Source organism: Orbicella faveolata, unplaced genomic scaffold (genome assembly GCF_042242905.1).
Source record: "Orbicella faveolata isolate gen_17 unplaced genomic scaffold, um_ofav_v1 contig_2, whole genome shotgun sequence".
Taxonomy (NCBI): domain Eukaryota; kingdom Metazoa; phylum Cnidaria; class Anthozoa; order Scleractinia; family Merulinidae; genus Orbicella; species Orbicella faveolata.
Genome location: NW_028301547.1, coordinates 31943785 through 31963640, shown reverse-complemented (window position 1 = coordinate 31963640; position 19856 = coordinate 31943785). Strand labels below are relative to the sequence as shown.

At 38.0% G+C, this 19856-nt stretch overlaps 1 protein-coding gene and 1 pseudogene across 1 annotated transcript; one reads left to right on the top strand and one right to left on the bottom strand.

Annotated features, from left to right (window-relative positions):
- Positions 1-202: 202 nt before the first annotated feature.
- Positions 203-19440, top strand: LOC110069713 (uncharacterized). The gene is made up of 7 exons (XM_020777246.2): positions 203-431; positions 2693-3015; positions 8313-8454; positions 9965-10120; positions 10716-11046; positions 11817-11897; positions 12737-19440. The coding sequence occupies exons 1-7, from the start codon at positions 347-349 to the stop codon at positions 12813-12815; spliced, it is 1197 nt and encodes a 398-aa protein (XP_020632905.2). The 5' UTR covers positions 203-346; the 3' UTR covers positions 12816-19440.
- LOC149112845 (uncharacterized) lies at positions 2144-7518 on the bottom strand (annotated as a pseudogene).
- Positions 19441-19856: the final 416 nt, after the last annotated feature.

Genomic DNA, 19856 nt, shown 5'->3' with positions numbered 1-19856 from the left:
TTACTCACGAGACTCTTCTACTAGTATAAAGGCATTTTACTGTTGGAATGTTCGTCAGGAGATTTCCGCTCTTTTGCAAGGCTTTGTTTATCTGGATAAAGGAAAACTCTTGAAAAACCTGGCGGCTAAAGATATTTCCTCTATCTGGATAAACACAGCGCTTGTTGAGTAAAAGGTTTTGGACAGTAATTCACAAGGTTCTCTATCAGTTCACGTGTTTATCAACCTCTTTCCCAGGGTCTCTCTCTTAATCTCGTGGCAAGCTTGGTAACCGCGCACAGTTAAGTAATGAACACCGGCAAGACGTGAAGCATAGCACGCGTACTCGCAAGAGGAGAGAGTTGACATGTGGTTCGAGCGGTTCACCTCTTTCTCTATTCTTCTATTCTACTTCTCTTCTCAGAGTCGGCTTGTATCAAGTGCTTTGAGAGGTAAGTTGTAAACTACAAGCGAGAAATCAGAACTGGAGGTAATCTGGCGTCAGGTTTCACGACTAAAACAGTCACCTCTTTAGCTACTGGCAGCTTTTGGATCACGTTTTCTCTTCTCGCAAAACAAACAAGGTTTCGTTGAATGAAAAAGTAAATTATTTGAAGAAGGTCAACACTGTCATTCGTCTGTCCATGGTTATTTTAACGATGAATTTTATTTAGCCCTGTTTGTGTGGATTATTTTGAACAGGAATAGTGATATTGTTGTCGCGATATCGACCGACCCCCGCAGTCGTTGCTGGTGCGAGTTTTTTGTTGAAGAGAAACTGCATTTATAGAATGCAGGTTTCCTTTGGCCTAGCTCATATATGCTAGTTCTTTGTCGTGTAAATTTTGTACGTAGTATAGTGCTTCGTTTATCTTGATTTTGTCGAGAGTTTTTTTGGAATGAGAGTTCGATTTGCCACGGCTCGAAAAAATGTTAAATTCCGCCTTGCTCTTCGTAAAAAACATTAATGTTGCTTGCCTTGGCTTACTTAACTTTTGTTTATTTAGTTGTCAGAATACTTGCCTGATCCCTTGCACATCGGGCAAGTAAGAATGAAAAGTTACTTGACTGGACGGCACTATTTTCCGAGCCCGGATTGTTTTAAGAATAAATAAATTTTTAAAAATGCTATTGTCTCTCTCAGTAAACTTAGGTAAGCTTTAGATGTACCTTTGCTGAGACTTTAAAATTAAAATAGAGCAGGCCCAGCGTGGAACAGACAGGTAGCGGTTTGCTCTCCCTCCTTGAAGCTTTGGGTTTTCCGTGCACGTATTAGACTGTATGACAGTGGAGACGTCAATAATTGGGAAATACATTCAGATGCTAATTAATAAACGTAAACGTGGTCAATATTGTACGTTTTATACGCCCCTGGAGGCAAAATGTTCTGCACCCATGGCTACAAAATTCATTTCTGGGTGGGTTGCTCGTTGGTTCTTTTGAATATTTAGAAGAAAGTTGGTTTTTCTTGAGGGAATTAGAGAATAAATTAAAGGGTTATTTCTTCAGGCTGGACCGGTTAATTTTATTATCTGAATGGGAACTTGAGTTTGGTTGAAATTGCACATGAAAACAAAGTCTTGGGTTAATTTTGGAGCTGTTAAGGTCAGAAAAGTTAATCAGTATTACATCCTTGAGATAATGGGCCAATTACATTTCTCATGGCAGCCAGCATCTAAATATGCCATGTCTTATTCTTTCTTTTTTTTTTGTTAACTTGAAGTGTACTTAGCAAAGAAAATGTTCCCCAAAAATAACTAAACTTGGTTTTGCCTTCCATTATTTGGTACAGCTTACAGTGTACACTACATGTACAGTCAAGTCCAGTCCGAGATTATGAATACAACCATGGTTCCCAGCAGCTATATATAACCATTATCTCTTCGTCAAATAGATGTATTTGTTTATCATGAGAGGTTGCTATTTGTAGGTGAATTGTATTGCTTGCAAACGTGAATTTGACACAGTGGCAAGCTGCTCAAACCTTCTTACCCTTGTGAGCGCTTGAATTATTAATGGAACCACTGTACATTTATTTTTCTTGAAAAATTGTATAGATTTTTGTTATGACGGTGTATGACTGAAAGAGAAGTTTTAATTGGCAATACCCTACAAATGAAAGTTGTTTCCCTATAGGAATAACGAATAAAAACAGATGGAGTCGTTTAACATGTAAATATCAACCTGTTTTTAATATTTTTTATTACATATACACAAACACGTACAGCATTGTGTTAAATGATATGAAGGCCATTCAGTCTTTCACAATTGGGATAATACATGAAAAAAATAGACACAGTTTCAACGTAGTAATAGGCCCTTTGCATGTCCAGTCACATAACCATGTCAAACATGAAAAATGGTTGTGGTACAATTATTTTGAAGCCTCTGGCATATTAGTGCAAGATTTCAGGACAGTTTGATAGTTTGAAAATTGTAAATGATATGTATACTGGCCAACAAGCTTGCCATTCAGCGTTTTCCTTTCAAGTCTTGATAATCATTTAAACCTTTAACCATAGCATCTCAGGAGCCTTGTCTTATGAACATTTAAATTCTTATGATTCACAAGGTCATGTGATATGGTCTTGCAAAGAGTCTGTTGAATAACATTCACATGTAAATGTACATGTAAGGTTGATTTAACTGCAGTTTTACACAGTGATTAAGATTCCTTCAGGAACAAACATCTTTTATCCTTTCTCTCTTGCAGAATGCAACAGACCTCTGGGTTTGCAAGATGGAAGAATTTTAAATTCTCAACTGTCATCTCCATCACACTTTGAACACCTTTACATTGGAAATGGAAAAAACGTGAATCTGAAAGCTGAGTTTGCACGTTTGAACAATTCCTTAGCTTGGTGTTCACCTTCCACCAAGAATTCTGACAGCACTTTCATTGAAATAGACTTGCATCAACAAGTGAATATCAGTGGTATTGCAACTCAAGGATTCATGGGCATAAATGCTTATTATGTGAAACAGTATAAAGTGGCCTACAGCAAGGATAGAATCACATGGAAGTTCTCAAAAAAGGTAACTCAACACTGTCAATATTTTACTAATAATTAATGTTCTAGTTTCAAAGAGGCTGTGCAGGTTTCACTCTTGTTCGTGTATGTACATGTACATTGTTAATTCTGTTAATTAAGGCCATACGCCTTATTCATAAATGGCAGACGCGCAGTTGAGACCTGAGCCAAGTTCACCTAGACGAGGCTTAGGAGGCATTGCAAGAAACATGGCGTCGAAGTTAAACATCCACCGTTGCGTACCATTGTACACACATAGAGGGCGTGTTGGACCAAAAGGAGAACAAATTGGATTCTTTAAGTTTCCAGACGAAGAGGAAGTGAAGAAATGATGGATACATGCTATATGTAGAGATGTTGGTAGATTTTTTCGCATCTCTGGGGCATCAAAAGTGTGTTCGTTACATTTAAAGCTTAGTGACATATCAAAGGGTCTTGGTGAAAAATGTCTCTGAAGACAAGAGCAGTTCTGTCGATATCTGCTTGGAAACAAACTTCATCACGAAAGCGGCCGCCCCCTACCAAAAGGCCTTATCAACGACAGGGAAAAGAGAGGAAATCTGTCCCAGAAAGAGTCTGTTTTCAGTGTCTTCGAAGCCCAGCAAAACACCTGAAGCAGCAAACGATATTCCTGAAACAGGTACTAATGAAACCACTATTTTAGGAGTCGCCAGTACCAGAAAAAGATCTTAATGGGACTGTCAAACAATTAAGGCTACTTGGAAAAAAATGCGCAGATCTTGAAAAGGCAGTTGCAGATCTGGAAGACAAAATTCAAGCGCTTCAGTCAAACGTCTTCTCACTTGGTCGGTTTACCTCTGATGAGGCATTGTTGTTTTATACAGGCTTTCCTAACTACAAAGCATTCTTGGCATCTTTGAATATTTAGATCCGGGAGATAATGGAGAAAATGTCAGATACTGGTTGTCAGGTGAAAATGAGATACCCTCAGAACACTGTGTCTCCACCTCAGTTAGGTGTAAAGAGGGGTAGACCAAGATCACTCAAACCACAAGAAGAATTTTTTCTCACTTTGTGTCGCTTGAGACAGAGATTTGCAGAAACCCACCTTTCCCACCTGTTTAATGTTTCTCAGGCAACTGTTAGTAGGATTGTTATTAGTTGGATCAATTTTATGTATCTTTGATTTGGAGTGCTTAACATTTGGCCATCAAGAGAAGCTGTCAACAGAACACTACCTGAAGACTTCAGGAAGACATATCCCATTACAAGAGTTATTATTGATTGTAAGGAAGTGAAGTGTGCAATGCCCGGTAGCTTGTTGCTGAATAGTGAGTTGTTCAGTGCCTACAAGAATCATACTACACTAAATAGGCCTGTAGGAATTTTTCCATCTGGTGCTATCACTTTCATAAGCCAACTGTATACAGGAAGTATATCAGACAGAGAAATTGTAGAAAGGTCAGGCATGCTTGACCTGCCATTTAATGAAAGAGATTCCGTGATGGCAGATAAAGGTTTTACTATAAGTGATATCTTACCTTTAGGTGTGTCTTCGAATATTCCACCATTCTTGGGAACATCCACACAAATGCCCCCGGAGGATGTTGTGAGACCTCAGGAGATTGCAGGACTGTGGATCCATGTTGAACGGGCAATTAATAAAAAAAGTTTTCATATATGGGATAGCGTTATCCCACTGAATCTCTTTGGCATTGCAAATCAAATGTGGTGCGTTTGCGCATTTCTTCGCAACATTCAAGACCCTATCTTAACAAGATGACACAATAGAAAGCTTTAGACAACTGATTTGTAATTTTTATATAGTTTAACGTTTTGGCTAAATAAGGATGTGTTGTAGTAATATTTACTATCTAGGTCTCAGGAGCTTTTTATTTTCTTTCAGTGAAATACACAAACACTGAAATAATTATGATACCAGTGAAGGACTGGCCAAAAATTACAGGGGGTGGATCTTAGCACATGACCTAACCCCTTACCTTTGGAATAAAAGAAACTGACTGACCCCAAAATACAGGTCAGAAATTAGATGACCTCCTCCCTGCATTGGAAAAGGAGATGACCCACCCCTTATGTGTAGTGAAAAATTACACAGCCCACCCCATTTTGAAGGATCAAAGAAGTAATGACCCACTCCAGTATGCCTTTTGACCAGCCCTGTAAAAATGAAAACTAATGAGTGGTTTGTGATTTCGATATAGACTTACAATTTTACACTGTCTTTGTGAGCTTCAAATCAATTAGATTTACCCCTTAGGATATTTATCAAATCACTCTGAGATTTTGTGCACTAAATGTTTGATTATGATGCTGTTGTAGAATGACAAACCACCACAGCTTCTGTACATGATGGTGCAAATTCAGCTGCAACATACTTAATGAAATGTGTGAAATAATATTGCCAAAGCTTCTCTTGAAGCTCAACCCAGTAACCTCTGTCAAAGGCAATTCTTTCAATTGACATTCCTTTTTTAGTGTAAACAACAAAATCACACCATTGTGCACCAGTAGAGCCCATTTGGCCCTGAACTTGGGCACAGAAAGCATGGGTTCTTTTCAGCTTGCACATGTTCCCAACCCTCTCACCAAAAAACTTAGGGTCTGAGCAGGCATCTACGGGACTCACTTGAAACTTTGTTTCTGGGCACTTGACTTCAAGTAGTCCAAAGGGATGTTCACGATTGGGGTCTATTACCTTTCCACCCGGAGAACATCCCAGAATTGGAGAATTAGTGCATACAACAAATCCACTTTTGAAAACATGTACTGGTGTTTTTTGACTGTGCATGTATTTGTGATACCTTTCAATTACTACTGGCTCATATTTAATCCCATGAGCTGTGTGTCTAGAGTGGAATGTCTTTGGACACATGATTTCTTGAGCAAATTTATCATGACTGCATTGTCTGTGAGAAATCAGATTAAACTGAGATGCTGTAAAATGGTACTTTTGCTCAAGCTTTCACCTTTAAGAATGTGACTGATCCCTAGTCTCCTCAATGGTATTGACAGTTTCCTCATCAATGCATAGTGATTCATAGAAGTTCTTCTCTACATCTGTTAGCTGATTGTTTTGAACTGTAGGCAGTTCACAATATCTTAAGTGAAACCTGGGATAAGTTAATGGCTGGTTAGTTGTCCTCCCCCGAGGCACAGAGGAAATATCAACACAGTCATTAAAGTTGGACTCTATGTGGGTTAGCTGGTAGCTTACACTGGACTATGCCCGAATCTTGTTTCTTTCAGATGTGTTTCACTCCCAAGATCATCAATTTGAGCAAGACCCATTTGAGGGTTTATATCTCTTTGACTGCCTGCTTGAATTTTTGCTCCTCTGCACTGTTGTACATTGCGTTATTTCTTGCCTCGTGAAGGAGAGAATGAATCCCTTCGTTTCCACTTTTTGTATCCTCCAGTTTGGTTTTTGAGACAACCACATCCGTAACAGGCTGCATATAGATGGTTTCACCTCAACCTTTTTGATGCCAAGTTTGAAGTTTTGAGGTGCATGCTTCCTCTGGGACCTGATCAGCTTCATTTTCTAGGTCTTTAGTATTTTGGGACCCATATAGACTAAATTTACAAGCCTTCAGCATTAAGGCTAAAGAATGGTTGCAGTAGCCCAAGGAACCCGCAGCACATGAACATTTGGAATCTTTCACTTCTCCTGAGACAATACATAATGCTAAAGATACATTGTGAGGGGAATCATTCTTTCGAAAGGAGTGATAACATTTACAACGCATGAAAAAGTATCTTTGGTCACTGTAGCTTTCAATGTTCTCAAGATATTCATCCTTTAGAAATGTTGTACTTTTTTTAGCCCAGTTGGAACAGAGTTCTTATCGGCACAGCCCAAACTCTTTCCAGTTAGTGCAACAAATTTATCCATCTTGGCACGGGAGAAAAAGGCCATTTTCTGCAGCGAGTTCCCCCATCCACTCATTGGGTAATTGATCGTTATGTTCCCTTGACACTGAGAAACATAGGTAGAGCTGGCGTTTATAGAAGTACTTGCTACAGTCTCATGGCTGCTGCTTGCTTGCTCTCTAGCAATTTTCCTCTTCATGTAACTTAAATCCGGATCTGGATTGACTGTCGCGTCTTCTGACCCCGATTTGATATATCCATCAACCCTGGAGAAAAATTTTTGAATTCGGGTGTACTTTACTTAGATATCGAAACCAAACTATACTTAACTCACTCAACATAAGAAGTTTAGATTACTACTTATAATTGTCTATCGATCGTTACATTTAAACCTACCGTTTTAATAGCCGAGCCTTTGTTTTCAGCCCTTTGCATTTATCTCCCCTACATTTTAGCCAATACCTCAGGGCATCGTTGTTGAGCTCTGTTGGGTTTCTTCCCTCTAAAGACACTCCGGGAATATTGTCTTGACTCAAATTAACTGCAAAACTCGCCGCCATATTTACAACAGAACATTTGACCAGGTCTTCAAACTACGTTACATCAACTGATCCTCAATTTAACTAAACAGTCAATAATTCCACAAACCTTCGAACAAAACTTACAGCTTCGTTAGATTGAGTGATGCCTCTTAAGCCTCGTTTTGGGGAACTCGGCTCGGGTCTAAACTGTGCGTCTGCCATTTATGAATAAGGCGCATTTACATTTACCATGTTACATTCTACATTGTTTTTTTCACAACTCTCCCCTAGTATGTTTTAGTTGTGTGTACATGTACCTCCACCTTAACATTTGTTGGCAGTCAATGCTGTGACAGCAGACAGAATTAACCACATAAAAAAGAACATTATTTTATAAGCGTTTTATTACATTATTTTCAATCACAGTATTGTGATGCAAGTCCTCAAAGCTTGCAGTTTTCCTTGAGTTTTAATTTGCTCTGTACTGTACACTTTTGGAACCAATTTACCTTCAGTGTCCAGCAAACATGTATGCATATTTTCACTCCTGGCCATGTGACAGTTATAGTCAGTCTCTGTAGTTCTGACTTATAAGTCACCTGGGACTCGGGCTACATTGTGATATTAGTTGACAATAGAAATTAACTAGCAGACAAACCATACATTGCATGACATGTTTTTGTTCCTACTTGTTTCAAATTTATCTCATATGTTACCTCTTTCTTTCTTTCTCTTACAGATGTAAATAGACCAGAATCGTTTTTATACTTATATTATATTTTAATTTTAAGTGTCCCCGATTAGTAAGCTTAAGGGTAGCTAGAAGACTAGACACTCAAATAAAGTTGTTGTTGTTCTAATTATTTCAATCTTAAAATTGAGTGTTTTAGCTTGAACACTGTATAGTTTGTTTTTAATTTTTTTGTAGGTTTGGACAGGCAATTCTGACGCCCCAACAGTTGTTAAGAATACCTTCAATCCTGTGACATCTGCCAGATTTTTAAGAGTCTATCCTGTAACTTACAACATCAGAGTGTGTGTGCGAATGGAACTATATGGTTGCACTAATTGTAAGTCATACATGTAGTATGTGGACTTTTACTTTTGATTTGCTTCTTTCCTCTATCAGTTTCTTTGGATTTTCAATGCCCCAGGGCAAAATGAAGGTTTCCCCAATTTCCTTTAGTTAAACACTAAAATGACACTATCAGGGCTGTGCTCTAGAAGTGTCTGGGTGCAACAGGCACCTACATGTACCTATTACCTTTAGGTGACTGAAAAAACTTTTCCATAAAATTATAATTTAAGTGCTGAGCACCCAGAATTTCGTAGTAGCAGGGAATCTAACAGGATGCGGTGGTGCGGATCCTCATAGTCTGCTAACGTCTGCATCCTCTGCAAAATCAAAGTTTTTTTTCAGCATAAAACAGAAAAAAGTGATTCATATTTAGCGACAAAGCAGCAGCTTTGTTGCTAACATCCCCCCAAGTAAATATTCCTGAGAGATTATTTTGAAGTGGTTTCTCTACTAAAACAGATGAAAACAGACCATTTTGTAACAAATTTTTACCCTCCAGGCATTCCAACTGACTACAGGCAAAGAGCTGGGAAACTAGTTTTTCATCGCCTGATGTAGTGCCTGGTTACTAAGTTACGGATGTTCCAAGAACACAACAACTGATTCTTTATGCACAATTCCACGGAAAACCTGTGTTAAGTGAGGAAATACCTGTTAAGAAATACTAGAAACAGATCAAGCATAATGTCAAAGTTGGCAGGAATGATGTGTTATAAGTTAATATTCTATTAAAGAGCTCACTTTGAAGTGCTTTCCTTTCACTGATGTTCAGTACATTGGAAAGGCATTATTATCAATTTTGTTAACTGTTGAAATTTCTGCATAATCCAGAGTGTGTTTTTCGCATCATCATCATCAGTCCTCATCGCGCCATCGGACGCATAATGTGTTTTCTGCATAATTGAGGGATTTTTCTGCATTTTCCCCCTGAAAATTTCCGTGTAATTTGTTTTTTTTTCCTGCACCATGTCAGATGGCATGTAGTTACGTAGGAACCTTTGGACTGCTTATAATTTTTCTTCGACCACAGTCTTGTACTATTTTTGCTTTGTTTTGATTTCTTTTTCATGTTTGAACAAACAACCCAAAACTGTTGTTGGAGAGATAGTACATACAACTTCAAAAATGACCTGCAAAATACTTTGAATGTTTGCATCTGGAGTCACATGGCAACAAGAAATTATGACAGTGAGGATGGATCCTGTGCTGTTGAAACTGAAGAAAAACACTCAACCTTTTTCCTCCTTAGAACCAAGAGTTCGTTGAAGTTGATGTATATGAAGTTAGAGCTACAGAAAAAGAAGAGAATGGAACTCTAATTAAACTGCTTATTATTTCATGTTTGTTTTCAAATGTTATACGTTATGATCAATACCTTTTTAGTTACCCTGCATATTGGGAAATCACACCTCAACTTTTAGCTGCACTCTACCACTCAGTTTGAAACTACAGTGTGTACTGCATGCATAACATGATTTTAAAATAATTTGTGTTATTTTCAGTGACAACGGATGCAAATCCTGAGACACCTGTTGTTACTACACCAACTGTTACTGTTCCCAGTACAACAGTGCGTGCCCTTCAAAGCACTGTTACATCAAGTTCAGTTGTGACCCCTACTCCAAGTGAAGAAATTACAACTGCCTCCAAAGAGTCAGGTATTTGTGAAGAAGAGATTTTTAAAACTGTTTGTCACAATTAAGGTATCAAATATAGTTGAAAGAATATTTTTGTCAGTTTATAGAAGTTTCCTTATGTTCTGCTGTACAGTATACATATTGGTTATTGACCAAGTGAGAGGCCAAGTTGGCAGGATATTAGCCAAGTTCGTTTTTTGGCATGTTCATGGACCTAGATGCATTCGAGGCCCATAAAAATGGAATGAGGCCAATATCCAGCCATCTTGACTGAGCAAACTTGCTAAATATAGAATTAATTATATGACTGCGGAGAAATTTTTTCTTGTGAGACTTGGCATGTGCTCCCCAGAAGTAAGGTCTTTTCAGGCACTACATGTGTTAAAGTGGTAGAAGAAACAAGGTCTCTTTTTGTACACTTATGTGTATGTTCATGACCATAATATTTGTGAACATTGACAACTAAGGAGAATGGATCTCTCTAGTCTGTTTTAGTTTTTTTTTTATTGTTGCTTAAGTTGCTGGCAGAAGAAGTTTTATTACATAAGTGAAAGTAATGAGCATGCAAGATGAAAAATGTTTGTTTCGTTATGATACTAAAATGTTCTCTTTTCAGGTTCTGTCAAAACTGCAATCCCTACTCTTCACAGTGGTACAACAAAGGCCACTACAAAAGCCATAAACAATGTTGTCAATACTGATAATAAGATGAAGGAACCACATCCTGCCACTTCAGTTAAAGTTCCCTGGTCTGTGCCATCTGATGAACCAGTTGTAGCAGCACAAACAGATCAAGATGTGGGTGAGGATTACTTCCTAGATGACAATCCTGTTCGTTTATCTACCACTTCAATTGTGGTACTTTCAGTGACTTCTGTATTTGTGGTCGTTGTGATGGTGCCTGTCGTTATGTTTGTGATTTTTCTTCACCAACGGAAACAGAAAAGGTGAGATAACAAAACAAGGACTCTGTCAGTGTGTCGTGACAATTTTATAGCTGTTAGTATCAATGTATTTTTTCTTTACGCACATGTACTATTTAATATGTGTCCTAATAAGCCTTGTATCATTCTTTCATCATTGAGATGTTGACATACTCTAAATGTCCTGGGTAGTTGATGTACATAGTAATTTGTGGTAATTGGTCAAAAAAGGATTTATTATATGGGATAAAGAACAGTAAAAAGTGATCTTCGTACTCTTGGGGCACAGTACACAATCCCAAGGGTTGCCAATCACAGGACAGGATTTAGTTCATAACAAGTACTGTTTTAAGTTGCCTAGAATATGTTGACAGTTACACGATTTTTTGTGAAAAAGGTGATTGTTGTTCATCAGGGAAGAATACAACAACATATTAAAGTTAATTATTTGTCCTATGACGTAAAGATGACTACATCTACGTCCACCTTTATCAGTTGATGAGGTCAACTGATAGACTGGCAATAAACAGTTGAAACATTGCAGTCTGCATCTCAAGTGACAACATTGTGATGTGCACAGATGGTATACTTAAAAGTTTTAAGATTGTTGATTACAATGCACCAGTGTACAGTTTACATGCAGTTGTCAGTAGCAATGTTTGCATGGACATGCATTAATTCTTTTCACCAGTACAGCATAAATATTTATCTGTGCTCCCTGTAAACCCTCCATTTCATTGCAGATCGCATACACATAACTCTACTGATGTTGTTTTATTCAATCCCTGCTTCAGATGTTCTTTTCCAGATAAGGGTGATGGAATTCCACTTCGTACTGTTGTGATTGATGAGAATCTTTGCAGCCAAGAGTTTTAGTAAGTAGACATTTAAATGTTTTGTAACGTGTAGAAAAGGAGTGTTTTTGTAGCAACACATCTGGTGATCACGTCAGAATAAAATCAACAACTACATGTACAGTGTAAATCTAATAAATCAGCACCAAAGAGACATGCCTAAGACACTTGCCAAAGTTCCCGCAGAATAAACTTTAGAAGTAAGTTTTTTAAGTGAATAGAATTTCTGTAAAGTTCCAGATCATAGACAAATCCCTAAAAGAGGTGATCCCTCAAAAGTAATATCTTTTTGTGGTTCCTAGTAAAATCCCAACAGTAGCAGAAAAGCAATAATTGTCACCCTCTAAATGTTGATTCACACCTCAACAACTATTTATATACAGTAGGTGATTTTCTGTATGAACTAGCAAGCACAGCATGAAAGTTAAAAAGGAATTGAAATAACATGCTTGCCAGGGCTTGAAAACAACTTGAATTCCAGCTTGCCTTCAGGATCTCTCCAATAGTGCTTGCCCTGGGCAAGTGCTAGTCTGCTCTTTTACTGATTTAGTTGGTAGACGACTTGCCTGATTCCGGCAAGTGAGAATGAAATGTTACTTGCCCGAAGGGAAAATCTACTCGTCTGGGATGACCACACAGCACTTTCTTCGAGCCCTGTGCTTGCACATGAAATAATGAGCTGCCAGGGCAACCAACAATTTTGAGACTTCTAGCTAGTCACGAAAAACCAGTAATATTTAACACAGTATTACTTTAAACATGTAGTAAGTCAGAAGCCATGCAGCACACTTTATCTACAGTGGAATTATTAACAAGTCTCAGATCTTTGGTTTTGATTGTTTGTTGGTTTCTCTCTTTAGTGATACCTACAAATATGGTGTGCCCACAGGGAAATGCAATGCAGTTGATTTCAACTTTCTGAATCAAGGTGCTGTGTAAAACAAGGAGCAGGTTATGGATGTTATGAACTGCACTTCTAGTGGTTTGCCTGGTGGACAGCTACAATGTGTATGTGTTCATGTACAACAAGTGATAGTCTTCTTTTGTGTGCTAAAATGCAATGGAAACAATCTGTTCCATGCACTGTCCCAGCGTAGGCATGCTTAAAGCAAATTATAATAATGAGTTGTTATATATTATTAAGCAAGACTTTCTAAATGACTATTTTCTTTATTAATTTATACAGTTATAATTAGTTAAATACTAATTAATTGATGTGATCATCAGGAAAGGGAAAACATTTTGGTCATTTTTACAGTTGCAGATGTATTAAAACACTTGTGAAAGAATGAGGTGCATTGTGCAGGTCCAGAGAATATCCGTACCCCCCTCCCCACAGATGGGATTTTAGGAAAAATCCCTTCTGTGGGGGAGGTATGGATATTTTCTAGAACTACGCATTGTAACTCAAACAGCTGGGGATAGACTTGCCGACATATTTACTTTGGAGAATTCCTTATTGTTCTCTCAGTCATTCGTTTAATTTGTGGGAAATGTTTTCCTTTTCTTGAATGGTCCAATTAGCATGATGATAAGTAGGAGTTGATTTTTTTGAAAAAAAAAAAGAAAGAAAAAACCTTGCTTTTAATTAAGCAGATGTACTTAACTAATGTTGTAATGGTTGTAAATTTATCAATAGTTAATCCCATATGATGAGGTTAAATTGCTGCACACTATTCCAGTGAGAATGTGTGCACAATTGCACGGCATCCGTGCACAGCTCATGGAGTTGTACTGATATATTTGTATACTGTTCCAGAGTGGATATGTACAAAGTACATAATGGTTTGGGACATACAAAATATTTTGTGGCATAGGCTAATTCTGGACTCATGACGTCCAGTTAAGATGTAGTGCCAGTAAAAATGTTGAGTGATTATTATAGCCTGAAGAGTGCTCTAGCAAGTTAGTTATTAATTAGCTTTCCAGTGATTTAATGAAACTCCTGTTAAGCCAATAAGCACTCTGAACTGGAAGTTGTAGCTCAAACGTGAAATTCAAACTTAAACTCTGCACTTTTCCTCAAACTTGAAAATTTGATTTGTTTTTGTATTATTATTATTATTATTATTATTATTATTATTATTAATATTAAAATATTATTACTATTGAAATATATTTTTTTTATTTTGGACATTTCTATGTATGCAGTGAACAACAGAACAGGTAAATCTTGTTTGCAAGGCAGCTCGCTCAATCTTTGGTAATTATTTATTTTCATTGATAGATTTTCGTTCCTGAAATTCTGTTTATGTTGAATGACCTGCATACATGTAGAACCTGAAAACTACATGTACGCTCCTTGAATTGCTTCATAATGCTATGCCGTTTTTAATTTTTGTTTTTTCACAAACATAATTTGTTGATCTATCAAATGGGGCAATGATTGGCATACATGTACATATAATTTAATTACACAGGCCATTTTATACTCCAACATTTTGTATTAGGTTTATCGTGCAAGAATACATAGTTACTCATGCTAAGAATGTCTATACTGTAGTTGCTAAATGATGTAGCATCTTGCATTTTTCTGAAGTGCACTGTTCCAGAGTGATCATGTACATGGTATCCATGTGTTATACTTATCTTCTGTCGAGACCCAACATAGATGTGCAAAAAGGCACACTATGAAAGGTATGTTTTTCAGTTTAATTGATAAAAGTGGCAGAAAGTAGAATTACAATTGGCCTAGATGTTGTTAGACTTCATGCAATGAGCAACGTTACGGAGTTCAAGTTAAAATGCCAAGTTTGAGTTAACATGCTGAATTTAAGTCGAGACATAGAGTCTAAACAGAACTCCATACTGCCTGACTAGCGCTCTGGTGAGCAAGATTTGTAGGGAAGGGTAACACAGTCTTCAAACTCGCAACTTTAAGTAGAACCGTTAAATTTAATACACTGGCAATGTATGATGATATATATGCAGTATTCCAGAGCACACTTGTGCAAATGTTTTCTTGAGAGCAAAGTGATTCTTGGAACTTTCCGTTTTGAAGTTTTTGTACACTATTCCAGAGAGTTTATGTACACATTAAGTGCTAACGGTCACACGTTTGTTGTACACCAGTGAAAACAAGGTGTAAGTGCTTCATTCTTGGCCGAGCAGAAAACTAGTTTTTAAAATATATTTTGTACACTATTCCAGAGAGTTTATATACAAATATTAAATCGCGGAATTTTTCATTTTTATCAATAAACCCCCATCTAATTATATTTATACAGTGTTCCAGAGAGGGCATGTACAAAATGAATTTGAACTAGATGGGAGATAAATCCAAAAGTTGTTTGTTAAAATCAATTTTGTACACTATTCCAGAGAGGCTATGTACAAATTAAGTTCTAATATAAATATAAAGTGTTCCAGAGTGAATATGAACATTTTTTAAAAAAATTTTCGTCTATGTTTTGCAGAAATTGTTTTGAAATCTATTTTGTACACTATTCCAGAGAGTTTATGTACAGGTTAATTAATGTGATGTTAATACTTGGTTATATTTGAACAGTGTTTTGGGAAGAACATGTTACTGTGTTTTTACTTATTTAGATTTACTTTAAATTAACAATTAGCCGAAAGTTGTTTATCAAATTGTTGGAAATTTATTTTGTATACTATTCCAGAGAGTCTATATACAAAAGGTTATTGACTTTCATAATTAGGACGTATAATTTATCATCACAGTGGTACGACGCTTCCCAGTGGAGCGCGACACCAGTTTTGACGTCAAAACTTTGACGTTTCCAATGGCAACGTGAATGTATCCAATGGAATCACGAGCGTGGTAACGCAAAGATTTGCGCGCCAAAGTGATCTTTTCGGAGTGTTTTCTGATTGCAGCGATAGAGCGAACTACTAAAATTGGGAGGACTTATATTAGCAGAAAGGCCCTCCCTATGTACATGAGGACGTTAGTGGTGGATGAAATTGTGAAAAATAGTGGTGATATCTCTGGCTATTTCCCTGGTAAATTTTCTGATGTTTCGAAGGCAGTGAAGGTTAGTAGAAGCACGGTTGAAAAAATATTTCAGCAAATGCGTACCGACCATTCGATTGAACCCTGTAAACACGGCGGAAATCCGACCAATTTAACTCCTGGGGACTTGTTACTCATTGAAACTTTCAAAAACGAAAGGCCAACTACGAGTTTGAGAATCGCTATCAGAGTTCGGTGATATACCAAATGGAACCTCTGTTCAAGCCATTTTGCGCGTAGTTAGAAGTCACATGTTTTCGGGACTAGAATACTCAAGACAAAAAGTCAGCAACGTTGCGCAAGAGAGATTTACTGTTGAGAACATGGCTTACACCCAGATGCTTATTGACTATGTTCATTCCAAAGACCCATATAAACTAATTTTTTGACGAGTGGTTTAAAATTGCCGCATCACGGAAAACGATTATATGGCCACGCTCCGGTAGGAGAAAGGTGTATTGAATTTATTCGTTATCATGATTGCCCTAATATGATAGTGAACTTACTTGCTGGTGTGAATAGAGTAGAGTACATGAACGCTGTGCATGGTGCTGCAGACACTTGAATTTTAACAGTTTTTTTGGCGAAGCAGCAAATGCAGGAAATGTCACTACGGGAAGGCCTGCACTTGAAGTCGGAGATGTTGGGGTGACGGACAATCGCCCAACACATTATTACGCTGGTGGAGAAGCTTTGCAAGAATGGCTCGAGGAGCGAAACGTTGAACTTGTGTATACCCCTACATATTTACCTGATTTTAATCCTGTGGAATTCATTTTCAACAAAATGTGCACCGTTACGCGTAATAAATTGCAGGGGGAGACCATTTCGTCAAGTGACATGGTAGACTTTGTCAGATACACTTCTTACATTGATATATGAAGAAAAACCTGCAAAGTTCAACCGTTTTCTTTGTGATTCGTAAGAAATATTTCGCACCCAGTCGTAATTTCAGTGTTTATCACTTCTCTCAGATGAGGAAAGAGCTCTATGCTACACACAATTTTGTATAAAGAACAGAAAAACTCTTGATCGTGTAAATGCTTTTTCCCCATACATTTGCGTTAGTTTTGGTTCATTGTGCTTTAACAAATGTTCTTGTAAAGAAAGAGGTTATACCAGGAAGAAGATATACCAGAAATATATGCCTGTTTTTGCAGGAGTTTTAAAATTGATTTTAGGGTGCGTTCCTTTGGGATGATCTGGATCAGGATCAGTGATCCAAGATCCCTTGGAGCATGGTGCATCAAAGGAACCGATGAATCCACTCTGGTCACGGATTCATCGGCTCTTTTGATGCACCATGATCCGGGTGATCTTGGATCACTGATGCTGATCCAGATCATCCCAAAGGAACGCACCCTTAGATTGGCATATGCCATATATCTATGGAAATGGCATGTATTGCCCTTATAAATATGTCACAGAAGCTTCCCATCGAGAACAAGTAGTGGGAAAAATCCGATTCCAGAAACCAACATATCATCAGTGCGAATTTTGGAACTTCACTTTGAACTATTGAAGTCATTTTGTTTTAGCAGCGCAAAACAACACACAAAGTGTAATGTACACGAACGCAACAATTTCATGAGGGATGCAAAACAAAAAAAACAATCTGCTAAAGCCTCCCCAGTAAAAGCAACCAAAAAGCCATCAAAAGAGAAACCATTGAAAGTTTCAATCAAACCAAGACGGCTTAACTAACTAACAGCATGAAAGTTGTTAGGATTCAAAAGATTTGTTACGCTAAGAATCTTTACAACACACAACGAGATTTCCTTTTCACTTGAAACAAAATAAACAACGATTTCACTGTTCAGATCACTGTGCTGTAGTATAAACCAGCAATCAAGACTGTTCACATTGTTACTAAGTAAACAAATAAACACCGATTTGTCCAGATTCCATTGCCTAGCAGTCAGTTGTCTGTACAAGTTTTACTTCTTGTAAACACAAGTAAGTCCCATGGGCTCCTTTGCCGCCGCTTCCTCGGCTTGTTTCTCTTCAGTACTACTAGTACTAGAACTTGTACTTTTACGAGTGGTTGCCTTTTCCAGGGGGTGTTCATCCATCTGTCCACAAAGCAGCGCAGATTGACACTCCTTTTCCTCAGTGCAGTTTCTTCGTGTGTGCCCGGATTTCATGTGACACTTTCCACAGACTGTCAACATTGCATTCAAAGAAACAGCCTTGTAAAGTTCTTGTTTTACCACAATTGCTACTAATCTCGCAATCCGATTGGCCAATTTGCCGTTGTCGATAAGAGTCCAGACAACGCTGCTCGCGCGTGTCGTGCAATTCCTTTTTCAGCTCGCGCTCTGAAAAAAACATTTTCTTTGACGTTGATATTGTGGCAAAAAACAAATCGAAATGTGATTTAGCGTGGTCTGTACTCTTATCGACAACGATACGTGTCATCACAGTGGTCAAAATGTTGTGGACTCACTCGGCTGCGCCTCGTTAGTTCACAACATTTTGACCACTGTGATGACGCGTATTGTTGTGGATAAGAGTACATACCACACTAAACCACATTTGATTTGTCAATTCGAAGTTTTGTTTTTGGGTTTTCGCGTTCTCCAGTTCTTTTCTTACTTTATCTATCTCGAGTTGTTTCGCATTAGCATACGATCCACAGGGTTTAAAGCTGACTTTGTAGGTTCAAGATCGGTTGTTGAAGACGAATTGACTCGAGCGGGTGCTCTGGGCTGCACGGTCGGCGCTGTACAAGTTACGTTTTTCCTTTCAGTGGCGAGTCTAAAGCTACAGCTTGGAGTTTTACTCGTGTAAATTCTCTATCGGACCATAAACGAGCACACTGCCAGAGCTGTGCGAACGATCGTTCGTCCCCAAAAGTTGAAATTGACCCAGTTATCTTCGTCGTGTAAATAACGCAGTCTAATGGTCGTTTCATTCTAATAATTCAGTGTCGTGCAGCGACTTGTTATGTCCTCAACTAAATCTTTAAAACGGTACTCAGCAGCATTAACCAGACGACTCTAAACCATTAAGGTTATCCACTAGCCTTTCACGCACTCAACTTTAACTTGAAACTTCATGTTTGATGTTGGAGCTTTACGAAAAAAAAACATATAATCCACAGTGAAGGAAAGTACAACCGAGCCAAAACGGGCCGCCTAAGTGCCGAATCGAGTCTCTGCAGAAAGCTTTCCGCGCGCTTTGTTTCCATTGGATACATTCTCGTTGCCATCAGAAACGGAACTTTTTGCGGAAACCGTGCTTGGTGTCGTGCTCAACTGGGAAGCGTAGTATTTTGACTCGATGAGAGATTAAAAGTAATTTGTTTGTTAATATCTAATTTGTGAACTATTCGTTCATCTAAGTATATTTATTCTTTGTACTCACAAAGTTATTTAAATGTTTTTCGTACACTATACTAGAAAGTGTAAGTGCGTAATAACATGGTAAATTCCGTTTACTTTGTGATCTAGTAACATTTGTAGAGTGATCCAGAGAGATCGTGAAAACATGTTTTCAAAGGCGTCAAATCACGGTCATAAATCGTGTTTCTGTACACAATCCCAGAGGGTTTGTACAGTTCTAATAAAATTAAATAGTTCTTTGAAAGACGAGTATTGTATTTGTTATGACGAGGTTTGGAAGGAGTAGGGTTAACAGGTTAATAGCAGGCAGAAATCTGAGTGAATGTAAAGGCAGGCCAACAGATTCTACTGCCGTCATATGCCGGCATGTAATTCCATTTCTTCAGAAAGAGACGTCCGCTATTCAAGGGCAGCATTAAGCTCATAAATGGCTGGCCCCAAGGAAAACATTGAGATTTTTTTCCCCGGGACCCTCAAAAGGGAAGCATCGAAGGGAAAACAAAACTCAATGTTTCCTGTGGGGCCAGTCATTAAGTGTTTTGTTTTACCTTGAACTCGCATATGGAACAAACTGCGCAAAAAGTATTTGCTTGACTCCAGTGTGGCATAATTTTACTGCTCGTCCTTATCGCGCATAATTTCGCGGGTAATACTGCGTGC

Excerpts from the sequence above, each read along its gene's own strand:
- LOC110069713 (XM_020777246.2), top strand. The coding sequence starts at position 347 with ATGTGGTTCGAGCGGTTCACCTCTTTCTCTATTCTTCTATTCTACTTC. Across the intron at positions 3,016-8,312 it reads CATGGAAGTTCTCAAAAAAG|GTTTGGACAGGCAATTCTGA; the intron begins GTAACTCAACAC and ends ATTTTTTTGTAG. Across the intron at positions 11,047-11,816 it reads CACCAACGGAAACAGAAAAG|ATGTTCTTTTCCAGATAAGG; the intron begins GTGAGATAACAA and ends TCCCTGCTTCAG.